Consider the following 18838-nt stretch of genomic DNA (forward strand, 5'->3'; position numbering starts at 1 on the left):
GGATCGGGATCGGGACCAGGACCGGGATCGGGACCGGGACCGGGATCGGCATTGGGATCGGGACCGGGACCGGGATCGGGATCGGGACCGGGAGGCGGGCGGGCAGCGCAGTAACCGGCGTAGGGGGCACGGGGCTGTGTCGCCGGTCGGGGCGGGCAGGGCCCGGTCGCTGAGGAGGGTGCGGGGAGGCACGGCGGGGGGCCGGTGGGTCGGGGTCGTGGTTTGCCCAGCCGCCCTTCGGCCGGCGGTAGCAAACGCCTGAAATGGCGGGGAAGAGAAAACCGGCTTCGGGCGGTGCGGGATCTCCGGCGGGTACAGCTGCTCTCGGCGAAGCGCGGGAAACAAAGACCGGAGCTGTTGGCGTCTTGGAAGATGAGGGGAAGTTCGTGTTGCTCCTCCCGGCAAAAACATTCAGGATTCAGTGGATCCGTGGAGAAGTAGCATTTTAGCTTCCAGTGTACTAAACTCTCTTTCAAGACCAGGAAAGGTTCAGTCCGCTGAATCTTCAGTTGTGATTATCTGTAATTAATAATTGTGATTATATTTTCCCAGCCCCACTGAGGAAAGCAGTGCGCATGGCGCACAGTGCAACAGCTAGCCGGGTGTTTTTTTCTGCGTGTTGCAGTGTCTGCTATGTGGATGCTCCCCGGCTGTAGTAAGTAGCTGCTGACAGCTTGTGCTCCATAAGTTGCCTCGATTACTTTGCAAAATATGTGTGGAACCGTGAGGCACACGATGCCTGCCACGAGGCAAGCTTCTAGTGTGTCTCTCAGCTGCTGTGAACACGGGTTATGGATGGCTGCCCTGGCCTACAGCCTCAAAGCATCGAGGGAAGTCACAGCTCCAGTGTAGCAGGGGCACACCAGACTGGTACACTGATGAATTGGAACTGACGCTGCTGGTATGTTCTCATAATCTCTGAGGCATACTACCTGTCTTGATCATAAACATGTTTTGTGGCAGGAAATGAGTTACAATGCACAGACTGTCATGGATATGATGGGTTGAAATACGCAAGTTGTCAGTAATCAGTTCCTCAGTGACACGTGTTATAGATTGCAGCCTTCAGAGGCAATTCATTTGTAGGTTTTATTTGGGCATGTTTTGCATAGCCATTAGTAATGTACATTGTTGATTAAAATCTCAATTATTGTCATGAACCACAATGTAGGAGCTTATCTCATATATCCTAGAGGTAGTGTATTGCATAAATAGTCCAAGCTGCTGGCCCTGAAGCATACCAGAGCAGGCTTTATCAAAATTAGAGTAATTGACTGTGCTGTTCATTAACAGCATAATGAGTATCCTTTTATTTATTCTGAAGCTCAGTGAAGTTATTCAAATCAAGCACGACTGCTATTGTCAGCAGCTACATTTGCTATTTGACCAATGAATATTCAGACCATGACCTCTCTGCTATTACTTAAGCTTGTTTCAGATTCTAGACTGCCTTTTAAAATGAAGGAGTTGGCATCTGTTACTTTTGCTCTTTACTTGTGCAGAACATACATGTAGAATAACACATAATTTGCTGCTTCTTAGATACAGAAGATGGCAGTATTGTGCATTTTACAACGGATGAACCATTGACACCCATGAAAGTTTTGGAAAAAACACAACCAAATGTGTTTCATAAATCTTATTTCATTAAGGAATTCATCCTCCTTTCAACAGAGTAAGTGCCATAACAATAACCTTCCTTTAAACTATCTGTAAGTCAAAATTGAGAAATCCAATAATTTCTTTCATTTGTATGCTACATTTGGCATTTTCCCAATATACTTGGGGAAGGAACCATCTTAAGCTTGTAAGGAGATCCTCCTTTTCACTACTGAAATATATAAGAAAACGCAAAATACATCAGCTATTACAGATAGTCATAATGATTCTGGAAAAAGCTGCCATGCCTCTTTGAAACAGGAATACAATAATTGTGTTTTTCTCCATTTTGTTTATTAATTTATACACATAACAACAGATTGATATTCAAGTGCAGGCGCAGAATTCCATACAATTTAATTGATACAGTGTCAGAAAGAAACAAGACAGCCATTCCAGGCAAGAGCCATTCACATATCCAAAGTAATGTAGCATTCTGGTCAGTAGTTGTTAGCCCTTACACTGGGATTATAGACCACAGGCCTTTTCAGGCATAGTTTATTTTTGTGGAAACCTTCAAGAAATTTGTGGAACTCGCTCTTCCATGTTTCCTAAAGAAAAATATACCTGCACAGTATGGCACAATGTGAACCCTGTCATGAGAAGGTCAATACTGGCTGCACTGATTATGCTTCACAGAGTAGCATGGAACAGAGAAACTTTTCTTGTATAACTTGAAGTTAGGTACCATATTGCACTATAAATCTCTGCATGTCATTTAAGATCTGTGCACAGAACTATGCATGCGCAATAGACCAGCTCCGAGCAGGAGTACCGGTGCTCTGTCTAGCACACATTTGCACTTCGTTTTCACGTGGTTCTTCGGGTTTCTATTTCTCTTGTATTTCCTACTATTGTGGAATGACATAAGCAGAAAGCGTTCACTCTCTTTGTTGTATGCCTAAACCCCAGGTGGAAAAAAAGAAAGATATGTTTTGTAAGCATACAGATTATCTAAAAGTTGTCCTCATCATGATTTTTGCCATATGGTCCAGTAGAAGAGCAGTACCTTTCCTCATGGAATCATACAGCTTTTATTTTCCTAGCTGAAAAAAATGGACGTAAGAGAAAACGTGGGAAATGGTAGTAAATCGCTAACGTGGATTTGGTCGGCTCAGAAAATACATGTTGACTAGGAGACATTGAGGAAGTGTGGGTTTGAGATGGGAAGTGGTCAGTTTTTATTGACACTTTGGGGCTGTAGATTGTAGTATAAACTTGGAAGTGGCAGCGGCAGCACCGCCTTTCACTATCCCCTCAACGCTGGAAGTTTCTGTTTGCTCATTCTCAGCGCTAGCCCCGTTGTGGGCGATCCTTGGTCTTTTCCACTTCAAAGTGCATGTTTCAAGGCAATGTATGCGAACTCCAGAGAGCCCATCCTTCCCCCACCTGCTGCCTTATGGCTACGCTACTGTCTCGAGGGATAAACGATTTTTCACATACTGTCTACTTCTGTGAGCACTGATAAAAACTCCATCACAATGTAAGTCACTTTTGCATTATTACAATGCTGACAGTGGTGGAGGCCCTCATTCAACACCCTGTTCCCCCAAAAGTTACTTGGAAATCTCCCATTTAATGAGACTTAGGCTGGATCTGTATCAGCCCCCCTGGTCTATGGGATGATACTGACATTCACTTAGATCCTAATCTCATCAGCCTCTGAAGACTGCAAAAGACGTGCAGTGTTTGTCATTTCCATTGCACCCGGAGAACTGCAAAGCACTGTGTACAATTAGGTCTGCAGTTCTCCAGGTACATTTCCATGATGACTAATGCTGAGAGTAGCACATTGACTCTCCCCTCATAAGAGTTGAACACGACTACTTAAGACTAAAGATTAACTTCCTCAGAGTTTAGAACTGTTAATTTGTCAAATTTGAAAACTGAGGTTAAGTTTGGCCATAGCTGTTAATTAACTTATATGATAGCTATCAATATTTTACTTTCCTGGGATTTTCCATTTCAAAGACATTGAAAGAAGCAGAGAAGTACATTGCTAATTGCATCGAGAAGATGGAAGGGGTTTGTTTGTTTTACCTGGTCATATGCTTTCTTGAAATTTCAGTCCTCTTTTGATTTGTTTGGAAGTCCAAATTATGGTGTACTGCTAAGTATATACATACAGATAATACATGAACTTCTGGAGGTCACAGGCAGTGAAAAATATTATGGAGATACTGTTATTTTCAACCAGACAGACAAATTCATTTAGTACCAAAAGAGAAATAGTTCTTTGCACTAGTTCAGTGATATTTCTGGGATGCAGATTGTACGTGAGATTCTGCAGGACTATGACTTGTAGCTCAACAGTAGTTTGGAAAAATAAAATTACTCTGAAAGAGGAGCTATTTAGAAATCTAATACCTCACAAAATGCTGAATTAAAAACATACCTTGTGTATGTGCATGTAGATTGTCATTTGTTCAAGAAAACTGATGCCTGACTGATTAATCAGTGGCAAACAAATGCAGACATGCTTAAACAGTGCTACATATCTAGCCAAAATGGGAGAAAAGAGGCTGGGCAGAATGTTATCCACACATGTAGATTTATGACAGGGACACAAAGTGGCAGAATGTCTGTCCTTTTAGATTATACTGATACATACTCTATTTGTAACCTGGAAAGTTACAGTGCTTTTTAAGACACTATTTAAAAATGTCATTGATTTGAAGAAAAGTTAGCTTTCTGCTAACACCTGATCTAGGCTTGCTTGTCCACCTGGCTCGTTTAAAAAAACATTCTGGCTTTGCAAAAAGATTTATAGATGTGCAGCAGTCAGTTGCTTATGTGCAGTGCTCTGTGCATATAGAACCAGATTAGCACATGGGCAGTCAGCCGGATGCATTTGACACGCATCCAAGTTGCTGTGCATGTATACATCAACTGCATGATGCTCTCCCTGTGAGCTCTGAGCTGGGGTGTTTATCACACTGCTTCTTCTCCTGGCCTCCTCCCCTCTCCACTGGAAAAGATCGTTTGTCTTGCTGCTTGCCAGCAAGACAAATTGGGGAAAATCGGCCATCCTGGCTGGAAGTCAGCAGCCCTGATCAGGGAATCCAGTCATGTCCTCTAAGGTTGTTCCTGCTGGGTGTCGTGTGCCTCTGATGTACTTTGACACCGGCTCCATGTGATTCCAAAGGAAAGAACTGATTTACAGTGGTTTACAGCGGGGAGAAGTGGTGATGCCACATATCAACGCTCAGTTCCATTTGCCTTCTGGCAGCAGGGAAACGATGCTTGGCTTTTCTGCTTTGTTCCCAAGTTCTCCAGTATTTTCCACAAAGGTACAAAAAAGTTCAGATGCTCATTATTGAAGCAACACACGTGAATTTAGCATGAAACTGATTACATTCATGTTCTTTTAAGATTTTTTAAATTACAAACTTTACAGAAAACTGATAGTCTTTCATACATTTACATCTTTTAGTACTCTCCTTCTGATGCATGTACATACAGGGTGTTAATTTAAACTGTCATTAGAAATGAGTACATCACTTTTTTGTTTTCATAGGCATAGATTGAACGTCTAAGCAGATAATGTATCCAATAGTTTTGTACTCAGAACTGGTTGCCTAGTGAGGGTAAAGAGATGCCCAGGAATCAACTTGATTTAATGACTTTTAAAGACAGGGTATCAAGTCCTCTAACAGTGGCTTCTAAAAATAAGATTATATTAGTGAAGCAGTAAGTTCTCTGTTACCTGAAAGTCCAAGTATTCTTATGTAGTAAATACTGGTTATCATTTTCCATAAATTCAGTCCCACAGTTAAGTAAAATTTTCTCACTGGTAGTCATTCTTGTGAAGGTCTTTGGGTTTGCAGTCTCAAGACGCACTTGTCAGTGCTAAAGGACCAACTGAAAGTAGTTTTGAAGTGATCTTCAATTTAGGAACTAACCATTAATTAGAGCGACTACAGGGGCAGTACAGCAGCAGAGTGGAATAAAATAATCCTATCTTGTTGCCCAGATTGCAAAGACCGTTCAAGTACTTGTGATACATTTCAGTTTCTGAATTCTTTCTTCTCTGCATTTATTTATTTGTTTTCGTAAACATTTGACTAATAGTGTAGAGTGCATGATAGTGTAGAGTGCATATTAAAATATTTTTAAAAATATTAAAATATATGCATGCGTATGTGTATACACAGTATGTCATGTCTACAAAACAAGAATATGTCCTTATCCATCATGCTTCCTATGAAGTCCTTTTATTGCACCTCTTCTTATTCCAGTTGCTACCGTAATGATCCTCTGACAGCAAGAAAGTATTTCTCCACCTTTATAACTGTTCTTTTTGTGCAAAGCAGTGCCTCGGATGTGAGTGTTTTCGTGTGGAATGAAGCGTTTGCTCTGCCAGGCTCAGACAAGCTCCTGAGCCAGGATGCAGGAGTGAGACTGGGGCAGGGATGGGGGGACACGGCACTGGGGTCACCAGGCCAGCCCTTCAGACGTGCTGTGAGTTCAAAGGCAAATGAGGGGCAAATCTAGAGCCCTGTTTTTTGGGGGCCAGGGCTTCTGTGTTCATCACACATTTCTTTTGGAGGGATGAAAAGGGTGCCCAGTCTTCCTTTATCCTCAAGGGCCCTCTGTGGGGCCAGCCAGTTTCCCAAGGAAGGTGGGTGGCGGTTTCCTTTGGAATCTGTTGGCAGCCAAGCTTCGAATTCACCTGCTGTGGGTAACAACACGGCATCCCACCACCACAGTCACAGTCACCAGCTGCTCTGGTGCGATGTCCATCGGGCATCTTGTGTGCTTGTCTGACATTGCATCTGGGGGGAAAAAAGGTTGTCCTGGAGTACTGTGTGAAGTTTTGAATTATTCTAAAAAGGAAGAAGGAAAATGAAAAACTTGTTACGGCTTTTTTTTACTACGGAGAAAGGTAGTAAATAGCTAACAGAAGACTTGTTTCTAGTGCCTGTTTTAGCCAAAATAACGGGGGTTAATTATTAAACCTTTTACTTGGTTGCTCACTTGTGCTGCTGATGCTTTAATCCTGGGTCACAGAAAGTTTAAGAGTGCTTTGTAGGGGAGACTCACTTCTTTTTGCCTGAACTTTTCCACACTGACGGGATGTTACGGGTTTTGCTGCTTACTCTCACTGTAGTTGCCATTGCTCATGCTGAGCTCTGCAAGCCAGGTAGGTTTTGCAGCTGATTCCCATCCTTCCCCAGGTAAATTAGCTATGAGTTTATGCCTACAAAGCTGCCAGCTTCTCAGATTTTTATTTTAACTGGTAGTCTCCAGTTTGAAGATTGAATCGCCGAGCATTCACTTCTTTTATGAGTTTGCAAATTAAGTACGGAAGTTGATCTTAAAGAGTTCATGGTAAATCTCACTGAGACTCTGTAGGGCTGTGGCTTTTTTCATGCTAGTAACTTCTGTTCTAACCAGGTGATCTGTTAAGACACATTTAGAAGCTGCTGTTTGTGAAATAATTAGAGAAGTAAATGATTTCAAATCCTATTTTGGCTGACTATCAATATATTTGCTTTTTTCTCTTTGTGTCAGATGCACAGAATGCTTTCAAAGTACGGCTTAGTATCAAAACAGCTTTGGGAGATAATGCAGTAAGTAAAGTATCTTCACATATTCTTTCTAACTGAATATCTGCCAAAATAGGGGTAATATATACTGTAAATTTTCTGAAGGCAGCACAAGCAATTTGTTCTGAAGTGTTAATTGTAATAGCTTGCTCAAGGCATGATTCAGGCATCCATTTCTTGACATTTGACTAGCACACTCCTTAAAATGGCATCCTTTAAGAGAATTATAAAGCTTGCCTTTTCATAAAGATAATTTTCTGTCGAAGATTTTTTTTTTTCCTGGAAAAACAGTAGAGATGTTACACTTTATGCATGAGAGGTGCTGCATAAATCTAAGTCTGTATTTTGGGAAAAACACTTCTGCTTGAGAGTGCTAATTGTAAAGTCAAGCATGTCTGGGAAGAGAAGCAGGAAAAGATTGTTAGGTCTTTATGAAATGGGACTTTATGTCAAGCTCTCAGACAAGCATGATCTGTAGAGACCATTCAAGCATATCTCATCAATTCCCTATTAATGTAGGGTTTTGGACAGTGGCTTCTCTTCTCTGCCTGTAGTGCACAGGCTAGTCTCATGAGGACTGAAATGCTTTGGCTTGAATTAAGTCCTTGGGCTTAATGTAGAAGCACTGGTGTGAGAATAAGGGTCTGGGATACATAAGAGATTGGGACATTAGATGACTGAATGGTCCTTCCTCATCTAAAGCGCTATGAAATATGGCAGAACCCAGTACTTCATTTGCAGTTTTGCATGCTTAGAGCAAATCTGCAGCGTGTTACAGGGCTCAGCATAAAATTAGATATGAAATGTCTTGGACAGTCATCTCCACTGGAACTCTGGTGTCTGTGTTAGGAGTCCTGAGAAACAAGCAGCAGTTGGTTACATGTTATAAGAGACTGGAGATATGAGAATCTCCCTATGACCGTAGAAATAGCTCTAAAATTACCCTGAAATATCAGGTAATTTAAACTAACATTAGCAGGGACCTAATTCCACTGGTAACTTCATAAACCAGATGAATTGGGAAGAAATATTCAAGATACACGCTAAAGTATTTGTCTGTGGAAATTCATATTGAAGTCAATCCTCTTGGGTGAGAGACTTTAATTAAACAGTACTGCGAACCCGGTTTGTTTAAAAATTTATTAAAAATAGTGAAATCCTGTGGCTGAAAATAGGTCAAAATCATTATTGAAGCTCCTCTTGATGATAACTGCTAAGGTTTTGATTTAATCTTGGTTCAAAATAGTAGCAAAGAATGAAAATTGCAGTTTCCAGTAATGCTCGCTCTTAGTGCTTTTTACTTCTCCAACTACAGTAAAATAAGGGGGTTTTGTCTGATCCTTTATGATTTTTTTTTCATCCAAAAAGAGTATGATGCAAATCATTAATCTTAAAGGCACTTTATATTACAAGAAAAAAGCAATAACTGAGGAGCCTATTGGTTTTTGTAGATAGATGGTAGTTTATTTTATATAACAAAATGTGTGAAGGCCCTAAGAATGGGGCAACCTAGAACAGCATTTTAGAACAATAACATGCTGAAAGTGGTCTGATGCCATGCAAAATTACCCACAAATAACAATTTATTAAGTACACAGGTAGTAGTTCCGTTTCATAGCCATTGCAATCTTCTCTGCAAATGACTGAAACTGAAAACTGAAAGTACTATCAAACTGAAATCCATTTTGATTGAAGAATTTGGGACACTTTTAAATTTTATTTATTTATTTTAGCAAAGAAAAGCATAGTACTGTCATTGTATCACAGTAGGACACAGCCAGCTTAGGAGATCTTTGTAGGATGCTCTGCTACTGAATTCCGTTTCATTCATTTCCAAGTCACTTCAACCTAGATGATAACAGAAGACCCTGACACAGTGGGCATTTTGTTCTAGGACTGGCAGGATAACTCCAATGTACATTCAGGGGCAAGGAAATAGGTTAGTGTAGTTTTCCCCATGGTTTAGGTTTAGTGCATGCCATCCACTTTGTGTGAGGCTGATAAAGACAGGACACCGTTTTTTAATTTGTTCACAAGGTAGGCTGTACTTTGAGGCACGGAGTGCCATTTAGTTTATTTGTATAGTTCTTATCACAATGGCGCTGGAAAGAGCAGCTAAGACACAGTAAGTATTTAGCTGTTATCATTTTATTTGCAAATAATGGGTGTACTTGACAGAGACATTGTTTGCTAACCAGTGGGAGGAAACATGGTGTCTGTAAGCCTAAATGGAAGGAAGGTGATTTATGAGTCTCTCTGAGGATGGTGTTAACTTTATGAGTGGCTTCTGGAACAGCTGCTAGTCAGTAGTTGCTCCTACTCATGGAGTTAGCAGAGTGGTAGAGGGTTAATTCAAAAGGGCAAAGACAGCTAGGGAGTGAGCTGAAGTGAGTGCACTGAGAAGTCTATGTAACTTTATGTCACCACTCAGTTTAACAGTAAGAGTCAAAGAGCTGGCACCTCAGGGGCTGCAGTCAGGTGAAGTAGAAAGTGCACTTCCCTTCTGGCTCATGTATTCAGGCTGTTGCCAAGGTAGAGGATGAAGGGGAGAAAGGCTGATGTGCACCTGGTGTCCTGCCACCAAATGGGACCTGGAAGTGTGTTCCTATGTCTGTAGCCACACTGCAGTCTGAATGGCTGTCTAGTTAAAACACAGAACCATTCAGGAGGGAAGGGACCTTGGAAAGTCCCTAGTCCCCTGCTGCTCAAAGCCAGGTCAACACTGAAATCAGATCAGGTTGCTCAGGTGTCGTGGTTTAACCCCAGCCAGCAACTAAGCACCATGCAGCCACTCACTCACTCCCCCCCACCCAGTGGGAGGGGGGAGAGAATCAGGGGAAAAAAAGTAAAACTTGTGGGTTGAGATATGAACAGTTTAATAGAACAGAAAGGAAGAAACTAACAATGATAATAATAACAATAATAAAATGACAATAATAAAAAAAGAACTGGAATACACAAGTGATGCACAATGCAGTTGCTCACCACTCGCTGACCAATGCCCAGTTAGTTCCTGAGCAGTGATCCCCCCAGGCCAACTCCTCACAGTTTTTATAAGGGGCATGATGTCACATGGTATGGAATACGCCTTTGGCCAGTTTGGGTCAGCTGTCCTGGCTGTGTCCGCTCCCAACTTCTTGTGCCCCTCCAGCCTTCTTGTTGGCTGGGCATGAGAAGCTGAAAAATCCTTGACTTAGTCTAAACATTACTTGGCAACAACTGAAAACATGAGTGCGTTACCAACATTCTTCTCATGCTGAATCCAAAACACAGCACTATACCAGCTACTAGGAAGAAAATTAACTCTATCCCAGCTGAAAGCAGGGCATCAGGGCACTCTTGTAATATTATAATCTCATTCTACTAGCTGAAATTTTGTTCTCCTTAGGGCACTACTGTAGCATTTCACCCCATCAACAACCTACACTCATCATCTTTTACCCATTATCTCATCAACCTCCTCTTTCACTAACAGGCACTTAAGACTGGCTTTTAAAGTCAGCTGTGTCTAATTCTGCTCCTACTTAACATAGAAAGGATGGCAAGTGCAACTGAATCAAGGTCTTTGTTTTTGCTCCTTTGTAGAGCAAAGATGGTAGACATTAATAGTTCTGATACCATCATGTAATGTTTCATTGATAACAGAGTTATCTTAAGTTTATAGTGTGTGGTTGCAAATGGTATTTAATACATTTCCTCTAGAGCAGCATAAAATGTGCATCAATAGCTGCGCTTCATAGGAACATAAGAACAGAAGCAACATCCTCAGTCATCAGCTGCAGTCCAGGCCTTTGCAACTGGAGGATAAGGATGAAAATGATAAAGCCCCAGAGTAGAACAATTTGGGTTTCTTTGCACCTATCCCTCTGACTGGAGAAAGCTGATGATTAGCAATTGGCTTCTCGCAATTTGTGCCCACTTGTCCTGAGTTGATACAGTTTATTAGCTTAAAGGTATTCTTGCCATACTTTTCCTCCTCATTATGTTGCCTCCCCCCTGCATATTCCTGCATGCAGTTATGTACAGAGGTTCTTGTTCATATGGAGCCCACAGCCATCTCCATTCCTCTGCCTCCCATCTGATCACCATTTTCTTAGAGCTTCTTGTCCTTCTGCCCAGAATGTTGTCTGCAGCATCTTCTCCTCACTCAAGCAGACCCCTGATTTCTGCTGAGCTTTGTCTGCTGGTCTCCTCCCCCATTTCTTGCAGCTTTCTGTTTATTCTGTCTTTTTAAAGTGCTTACTCTTTCAGCTGGGGCTGGAGTTCCTCACTACAAATTATTTTTCCTGTTTTGAGATACACTTTTTGTTATCTGACTTAAAGAAGCTCTAGGCTACTGCATTATTTATGAAAACTGAATACTTGATAGTGACAAATTGTGCGTATATACATGTACTACGCTAAACATAAACATATCAAGTACATATACTTGGTAGTGTTGCATTGCATTTGTGTCCATGTAAGCATGAAATGGAGTGTTCTTCATCATTATCCATTTTCAAGACAACTGATTAAATTATCTCTACAGCTGGTTTAATCCACTGGATAACAAATTATTTTTTTCTGTCCTTTTGGACCTGTTCTCAAAGACTGCAGATGGCATGTAGGGATTCAGTCAATAGTACCACACACAGAAAACAGGAAGGTCTTCCCTTATAGTGCTGCAAATTGTGCTCCGTGGTTTAAATACAGATGTCTTTAAAATTACAATAAATGGTTTTATGGCTCTCATCTGTATTAATTCCTCTATTACATTATCTCTTTTTCTTTTAGTACTAGTTGCTGTCATTACTGTCACGGTTTCATCAGCACAGTGGGATCAAAATACAGGCTTTTATAATTTCTTTTCAAAGAGTGTCTCTTTTTTTTTTTTTTTTCCAGTTTAAGTTCCCAGACTGGCATGCATTACCACAGTATGCTTACACCTCCCTTCATTCACCAAGAGTGGTGAGTCAGAACCCAGGTTCCCAGCCTTGCATCTGGATTGTAATGCTACTCAAGTTGGCTGTTGCTCAGCTTTGTTGTCCCTGTCCTACCACATCTTAGAAAGCCCATTTCACAACTCATCATTTGCCAAGGGATGATAAATATGATCAGTATGACTTTCTGCCCTTTAAATGACTGCTTCCTTCCCTGCTTAGGTTCCCAGTCCACAGGATGTCAGAGCAAATGAGGGCTGATGTCTGGAATTTGGATTCCTTCTTTTTGCAGAGAGGTTGCAGCTCCATGCATCCAAAATCAGAATTTAAAAAACAGAATTAAGATTTGGCATTTTCAATGCTGTTTAGTCTACTGCTTTTTGATGTATGTTGCTGGTTTTTGAATGTGTCATGAAGGCCTGTGAAAAAGTAGGTCAAAGTTGTCAACAGGGTTAAGTATCCCCGCCAGTGGGTGTCTGGTTTGGATGATTACAGTGCAGATTTTTTTAATGCTGAAAGTTAAAGATTAGATTTGTGTTTTGATTGACTGAAGAAAGCTACCTCTAACCTCCATTAACATCATTCCAAGAAACTATTAATCTTTGTAATCTGCTGAAAGGGGAAATTCAAATCAGTATGCCTCAGTCATGGCTCTTGTTATAAAAATGTAATAGGTGCAGTTCTTACAGGTCATTGGAATTACATATGTGAATGAAAGTCCAAGGGAACGTAGTGAAGCTATCTCAGAAAACTGAAATTATGGAAGCATGATTTTTCATCAAGACAACAGAGAAAGTTTTTGGAGCCTGCATTTTACTTCTTATTGAAGTAGTAAGGGTGCTATTTTCTTCTTTTGTCTCATGTGTGATGTAGTAATTTGTACTATAGTTGAGTCTGTCTTCTTGTTGCAAGGATGGTGTGCAGCAATAAGGCCATAATCTCATTTTATTTCCTGGTGTCCGGACATCCAACTCCCAGAGACTACCTTCAATATTAAGGGCTTTTTTTATTTTTGGGCAGAGCCAAATGGTCTTTGAGAGTGGATTTAAACCTTCTACTTTAACAGGGTTTATCCAGCGAAAGAGGCAGGGTGATGGCTGCAGCTCTGTGGGGAGAATTCTAGTAATGTGCCTAGTCTTTGGTACACGAAACTTTAAATCTCCAGTTTGGTCAGCCTTCGGAAACATTCAATTAATTTGTTTTTTTTGAAGCGTTCTTTGCACTTTATATTGCGCTTTACAACAGCCATTATAAAATGTCCTTTGTGCACACTAAATAATGGGCAGGAATTTATTTTCATAGCACAACCAGAGAATTTATTCATTTTCTTGATCAATATAGAATTTCAAGTTCAGTGACTCTTTTCCCTGTCTGTACTGCCAGCACTGGTGCTGAAACTGATTATTTTCCACCTTCCTTTACAGTATGCCTGGGATGCTAATGAAGAGTACCTCTTCAAAGCGATGGTGGCTTTTGCAATGAGAAGATATTCCAGCAAGAGCACAACTCAGTAAGTGTCTACCCTGATTTGCCTTATACATATTAACAATGCTGCATGTAGCCACCCGTTCTCTGCTGTACTGAACTGCAGAAATCATTATATACAGCTTCTAAAAACAGACCGTTCCAGTATATTTCTTTGACACCCGGATATATCTTAAACATCACACTCTGTCTTGAGCAATGTTCAATCTTTGGACCAGTATCCCTGTTGATGTGAAGTGACACAGCTATGGATCTCAGTGGGATTGTGCCAATTCATTCTAGCAGAATCTGGCAATAAGACATCATACCTTCTGGAGACTATACCGGGAGGAGGTGAAGGGGCACATTAGCAAGGTCAAGAAATGCCATACAGAACCTTGAATAAGCAGCTCTGGTGCACATTTTCTTAGAGCACAGCTTCAGCAGTATGCTGAAGATGAGCTGACTCAGAGAACTGGAAGGTAGATAGTTATGTTAGTGCTGTGTTCTGCTGGGGTATCTATCCCTAATATTGCAGTGGTTGAGTTACCTAGCATCAAAAAGTTTCAGATGTTGCAGTTCAGACATAAATTAGCCTTTAATTGGTTTTGGGATTAAATCTACCCTGAGGTATTGAATATTCTTCTCAGGCTTCTGATCCTTGCTACTTAGGAAATTAGATACCAGATTAGACAGACCATTTAGCAAGCTGTGTTTTCAGTATGTTCTTATCTTTCTTAAATGAGAAACCTTGTAAGTGTATTTCTATAGGCCTATTATTTTTTCATTGTTTTTCAATCTCAAAGGAAAGATTTATGGTTTTGGTAGGCTAATGAGGATAAGGTTCTCAATTTACTTTAAAAAAACCTATTTCAGGCTGTCATTGCATCAGATGAAGCATATTCCACATTTGCAAAGATACTAGTTAACTTTAGTCACATGATGATTATTGTGGCTGCTACACTTTCTCTTAAATAGAAGGTCATTTCCCCCTCCATGTAACAGGAGTGTTTGGTTCCTTGCTGTTTCATTTTTATTCCTCAGAAGTTGTGTCCTTTGAGCAAGACAGCCATTACACCAAGCTTAACAAAACCAGCCAAGTATGCTACTGCACCCAATTAAAATGACACTTAAAAAAATGAGTTCAAGATAAAAGCTAATGAAAGGTGATTATGCAGGGCTTTTTCTCAGGTTTTCAAATTAGCAGAGTTTTCATCCAGTATCTGATCCATAAAGATCTGCTTTTGTATATTTATTTTAGTCCCAGGTCCTTTTTTAAAATTATTTTCTTCCTTCAAAGTCATGGTGCTTTCACACAGCAAAAAACCTGTGCCAGAAGCCAGTGATCTTTTTCCACTTCAAGCACCATGGGTCTTTGCAGACTCAACTAATTCTAGAAAGCTTGGTGCAGGTATGGGAAAAAAATCAAGCCAGTATGAAAGGAGTTAAAGTTTTAATGGAAGTTACTTCTATCGACTCTGGGAAATCACAAAATTTATGCTCACTTAATTCAGTTCCCTACCAAGACAGTTTGTCCTATGGACAAATACAATAATGTCAGTGTTACTCCAATTTGGAGGTGGAGTTGCACACATCAATAATTTCCTGCTACTATGTTTGTCAAAGGAGAAGTCAGTATAATATTTGGAAACAGCTAGGTGTGGGCATTTTACCTCTTTTTAAGATGGTATAGGAATTCCTCATGGGGTATAACTTTTTGGGGTGTACCTTGGAGGTATAACTGATAACTCTTCTAGGACTTCTAGATACCTTTGGGGTCATGTGTAGACAGCATGTCAACTGAAGGACAGCTGTGCAGCTCTGAGATCTGGTACAACTCACTAGGCAACAGGCTGAGGAGTTTCCTATCCATAGATCTCTCCCAAATCCCAAGGAACCTCAGAGTTCCCTTTCAGTGATGGAGAGCTAGATGAACCTCCCAATACACCCCAAATAACCTGCCTGTTACATGGGAGCAGGAAAGCTATGAAAGCCTCCATCCTGTTAGAAGTCCTGGAAATAATGCATTCCTTTCGCCACCCCTGTGGCTGGCAGCTGGAGGGGTATAGGGGAAGGAGTGCAGTCCACCTCCATCCCCCTGCAGTGGGTATGGAGGCGTGGGAGCACTCAGCATCCCAGAGGGTACAGCAGCATGCTGTGCACACAGGAACATTACTCTTGCATAGCTGGCAAGAATAGCGGCAGGGGCTTGCAGTGTGGTGAAGAGGGAGGCAGAAGCAGGAGCTTGTGGCAAATGAATTACACTACACTACAGGAGCTTTTACAGATAAATGCCGACAGATTTTCTTTGGGAGCTGTAAAAGATCAATGATCAATTATTCTGTCATAAAAGAACAAACAAATTGCTTGTGACTGCATTCTGGTAGCATCTAAACTCACCCAAATTTCACATCTGGTTAATTAAAGATTTTTATCAAAATAAAGACTCATGAAAAATTCACCAGTATTTTACATAACCAAATACTGGTTCTGCCAGGGTATAAATTCTGCACAGGGCCATAACCAGGATGTGACATACCTTCCCTTTAACATCCCGTTAATTTCTAACACACCCACAGCCCTGCAGTAACTCACAGCCACCACTAAGTCCCACATGAGACCAAATGCCATTAACTTCAGCAAGCTGGATCACACTCCAAAATAATGTCTGGTGGATCATCATAACCATTGTTGCAGTCCGTCCCATCATTTTTGAGATTCAAAGTCACCTTTTGTTAGGCTTCTGAAGGCGGATAAAAGCCAGCCTGTAATGACAAGCATTTGAATGTGCTGCTGGAAACAGCAGCTGATGCTGTTGTTGCCCTTGTGTAACCACTGAGTGACCCAACGCAGAATGGACAGGATTGCACATTACATCTCGAGTTCTCTAAAGTTAATTTCCAAACTAAAATTTAATAAATCATGGAGCTGTGTTTAATGTTTGAAAGGCTTGTCAAATTTTCAAGTTTGTGTGAAACGGAAGAAAGACACAATCCATCACATTACTCAGTAATTATTAATACAGATAAAATAAATACTTCTTTTTCAGAGAAATAAAACCGCTTTATTTCCTGCTATATTTAATGCCTTTCAATTCATTCTCAATACATATATTCATGAACTATATAAGCCAACCTTTGATCTCTCAGTGTTAAAAAATGGTTGGCTGTAGTCTGTGTTAGTAACTCTGGTTTCTCTAATCTGTCACTCATTTGAAATAATACACATCTCTTTTGGGCCTGAAACTAGTTAATCTTTAGAGCAGAAAGAATGTAATCACATTTACTTTCATTCGAGTAACAGAATCTACTTTTGGTACATCTTCCCTCCATTAGTAGATAAAAAAAGCTGCAGTTTTCCTCATGAAATGACCAGAAAAAGTTCATCAACATTATCCATCTTCCTAAGACAGGCTGTTTTGATACTAAAAATATTGTGACCATTTAGAACAACAAAATAAGCTTCAAGAGTTAAAGCTGTTATGTCAAGGTGACCCCATGGCTGGTGTTCACAAAAAGGAAGAAAATAACGTTCTTTTGCAGGAGCAGCTGCACATCAGTGGTTTGGAAGAGGCCTGATGCTTTTGGGAGAGCTGGAGTTAGGTGCTTGGGACTTGGGGACTATGGTTCTCCCACAAGCTAACAGCCACTGTAGGCACCCAGCTCCCTTTGAGTCTCTGGCAGCTCTTTCTTACCCCTAAACAATCCTTTAAATCTCTGTAAGGAACAATGATGGTGTTTCAGGCCAAGGAACCATCAGGGTTTCCTGCACTCTACTCACTGGTGTTCACTTGTATATATTAAAGGAAATACAATTTTGGACTTTTGCCGTGGTGCCATAAGGCAGAATGAGGATCTTGTCATTTTGATGGTAACAGTGTCCTGTAAACCCCATGCCAAAAGTATATCACCTGCTAAGGAAATAAAAAGATGTTCACATATATGTTTACAATAGACTTAATTAGCATAGTGCATGGAGAAGTCAGTTTTCCCAAATCTAAACAGTGTAAAAGCATAGTTTTATAACACTTCTGCATGCTATGAATCAAACCTGTGTGCAGATAGCACGGGGTGGGGAAAAAAGGTATAACTGCTGCAAAGAAATTGCCACATTGGTGCTTGTTGAACCAGTCTGTTTTGGTGTTTACTCAGTCCCCTTTGGACTTTTTGTGAGCGGTATTATTCTCGTTGGAGCCTGGAAGGATTTACAGTATTCAGATTCCACTGATGAAAAAGTGGTGGCAGTGAAGCCAGGTTTTGGAGGCTTACAATCGAGCAAGGATTTTAGACACAACAGGGAGCAGAAAGGAGGCAAAATTTACGTATCCTAGTGTAAGACTTGCTGCTGAATTGATTCAATACTGTGTTCTAGAGAGAGATGCTGCCCCTAATGATGACCGGCTCTCCTATCTCATGCTGAAAGCCTCGGAACTGTAGGGAAGACCCCAGGTTGGAGGGTCTCTGAGTCTCTGAATGAGAATGATGCAGTCAAGGCGTTCTGCCAGTCTTTATCTATCAAATTTCTTTCTCTTTGGGGATCAGACTTTCCACACTAACCCCATTTCAAGAACATCTCTAGAGCAACATGAACCCAGATTTCCTACCTTGACCAGTTTTTGATTGTGCCACAGAAATTCCAGCTTTAAGTACTGCAGTAACATGAAGCTTTGGGTACTACTGTTATAAATTTTCCTGATGGAAAACTTCCTCTGCAGATAGAATTTTAGATATTCTGTGAAGTCAGCAAGAGTTTGTCAGCCACCAGCCAAAAGCAGAATCTTTTTTTCCCCCTCCTGTAAATTTTGTGCTTTGCTTTTGTTTTGGGAGGAATAAACCTGCTTTCATCTTCTGACTGTTGCCAGCAAACTGATGTGAACACCATTTCAAATTCCAGAGGGTGGCTTTCCTCTTTTATCCATAAATTTTGCAAATCCATCTGTATTTGCAAAATTGACATTGTTTCAGAGAGGTAAAAGTGGGTATTTCAGCTCTGCAAAATCATTGCTTTCCATTTTATTGCGTGTCAGTATGGAATATATACCTTATCTGTAAGACGAAGGTTGCACTACCGGAGGTGCCCAAAACACCACCAAAAAACTTTCAGCAATAGGTAAAATATTTCAGGAGAATATCCATAATGAACTACTGTGGTCAAGCCAATGCCTGTCCTGCCTTAAAAGCGAACTCGTTCTTTTTTGGATGGAGACTACACATTCACGGGCAATTTTGGCTCCCTTCTCTTCCTTCC

The 18838-nt window shown here is 40.8% G+C and overlaps 1 protein-coding gene across 4 annotated transcripts in view; it reads left to right on the forward strand.

The window, feature by feature from the left end:
* Nucleotides 1–188: 188 nt before the first annotated feature.
* Nucleotides 189–18838, forward strand: part of CLTRN (collectrin, amino acid transport regulator) — a 29343-nt gene continuing 10693 nt past the window's right edge. The window contains exons 1-4 of one of the 4 annotated variants that reach the window (XM_069770333.1): nt 189–655; nt 1543–1675; nt 7174–7232; nt 13552–13637. In XM_069770333.1, the coding sequence (XP_069626434.1) occupies nt 1624–1675; nt 7174–7232; nt 13552–13637 (197 nt within the window). In that variant the 5' untranslated portion in view covers nt 189–655; nt 1543–1623. The other 3 variants (XM_069770332.1, XM_069770331.1, XM_009917391.2) reach the window with 3 other exon arrangements.

Source organism: Haliaeetus albicilla, chromosome 25 (assembly GCF_947461875.1).
Source record: "Haliaeetus albicilla chromosome 25, bHalAlb1.1, whole genome shotgun sequence".
Lineage (NCBI taxonomy): Eukaryota > Metazoa > Chordata > Aves > Accipitriformes > Accipitridae > Haliaeetus > Haliaeetus albicilla.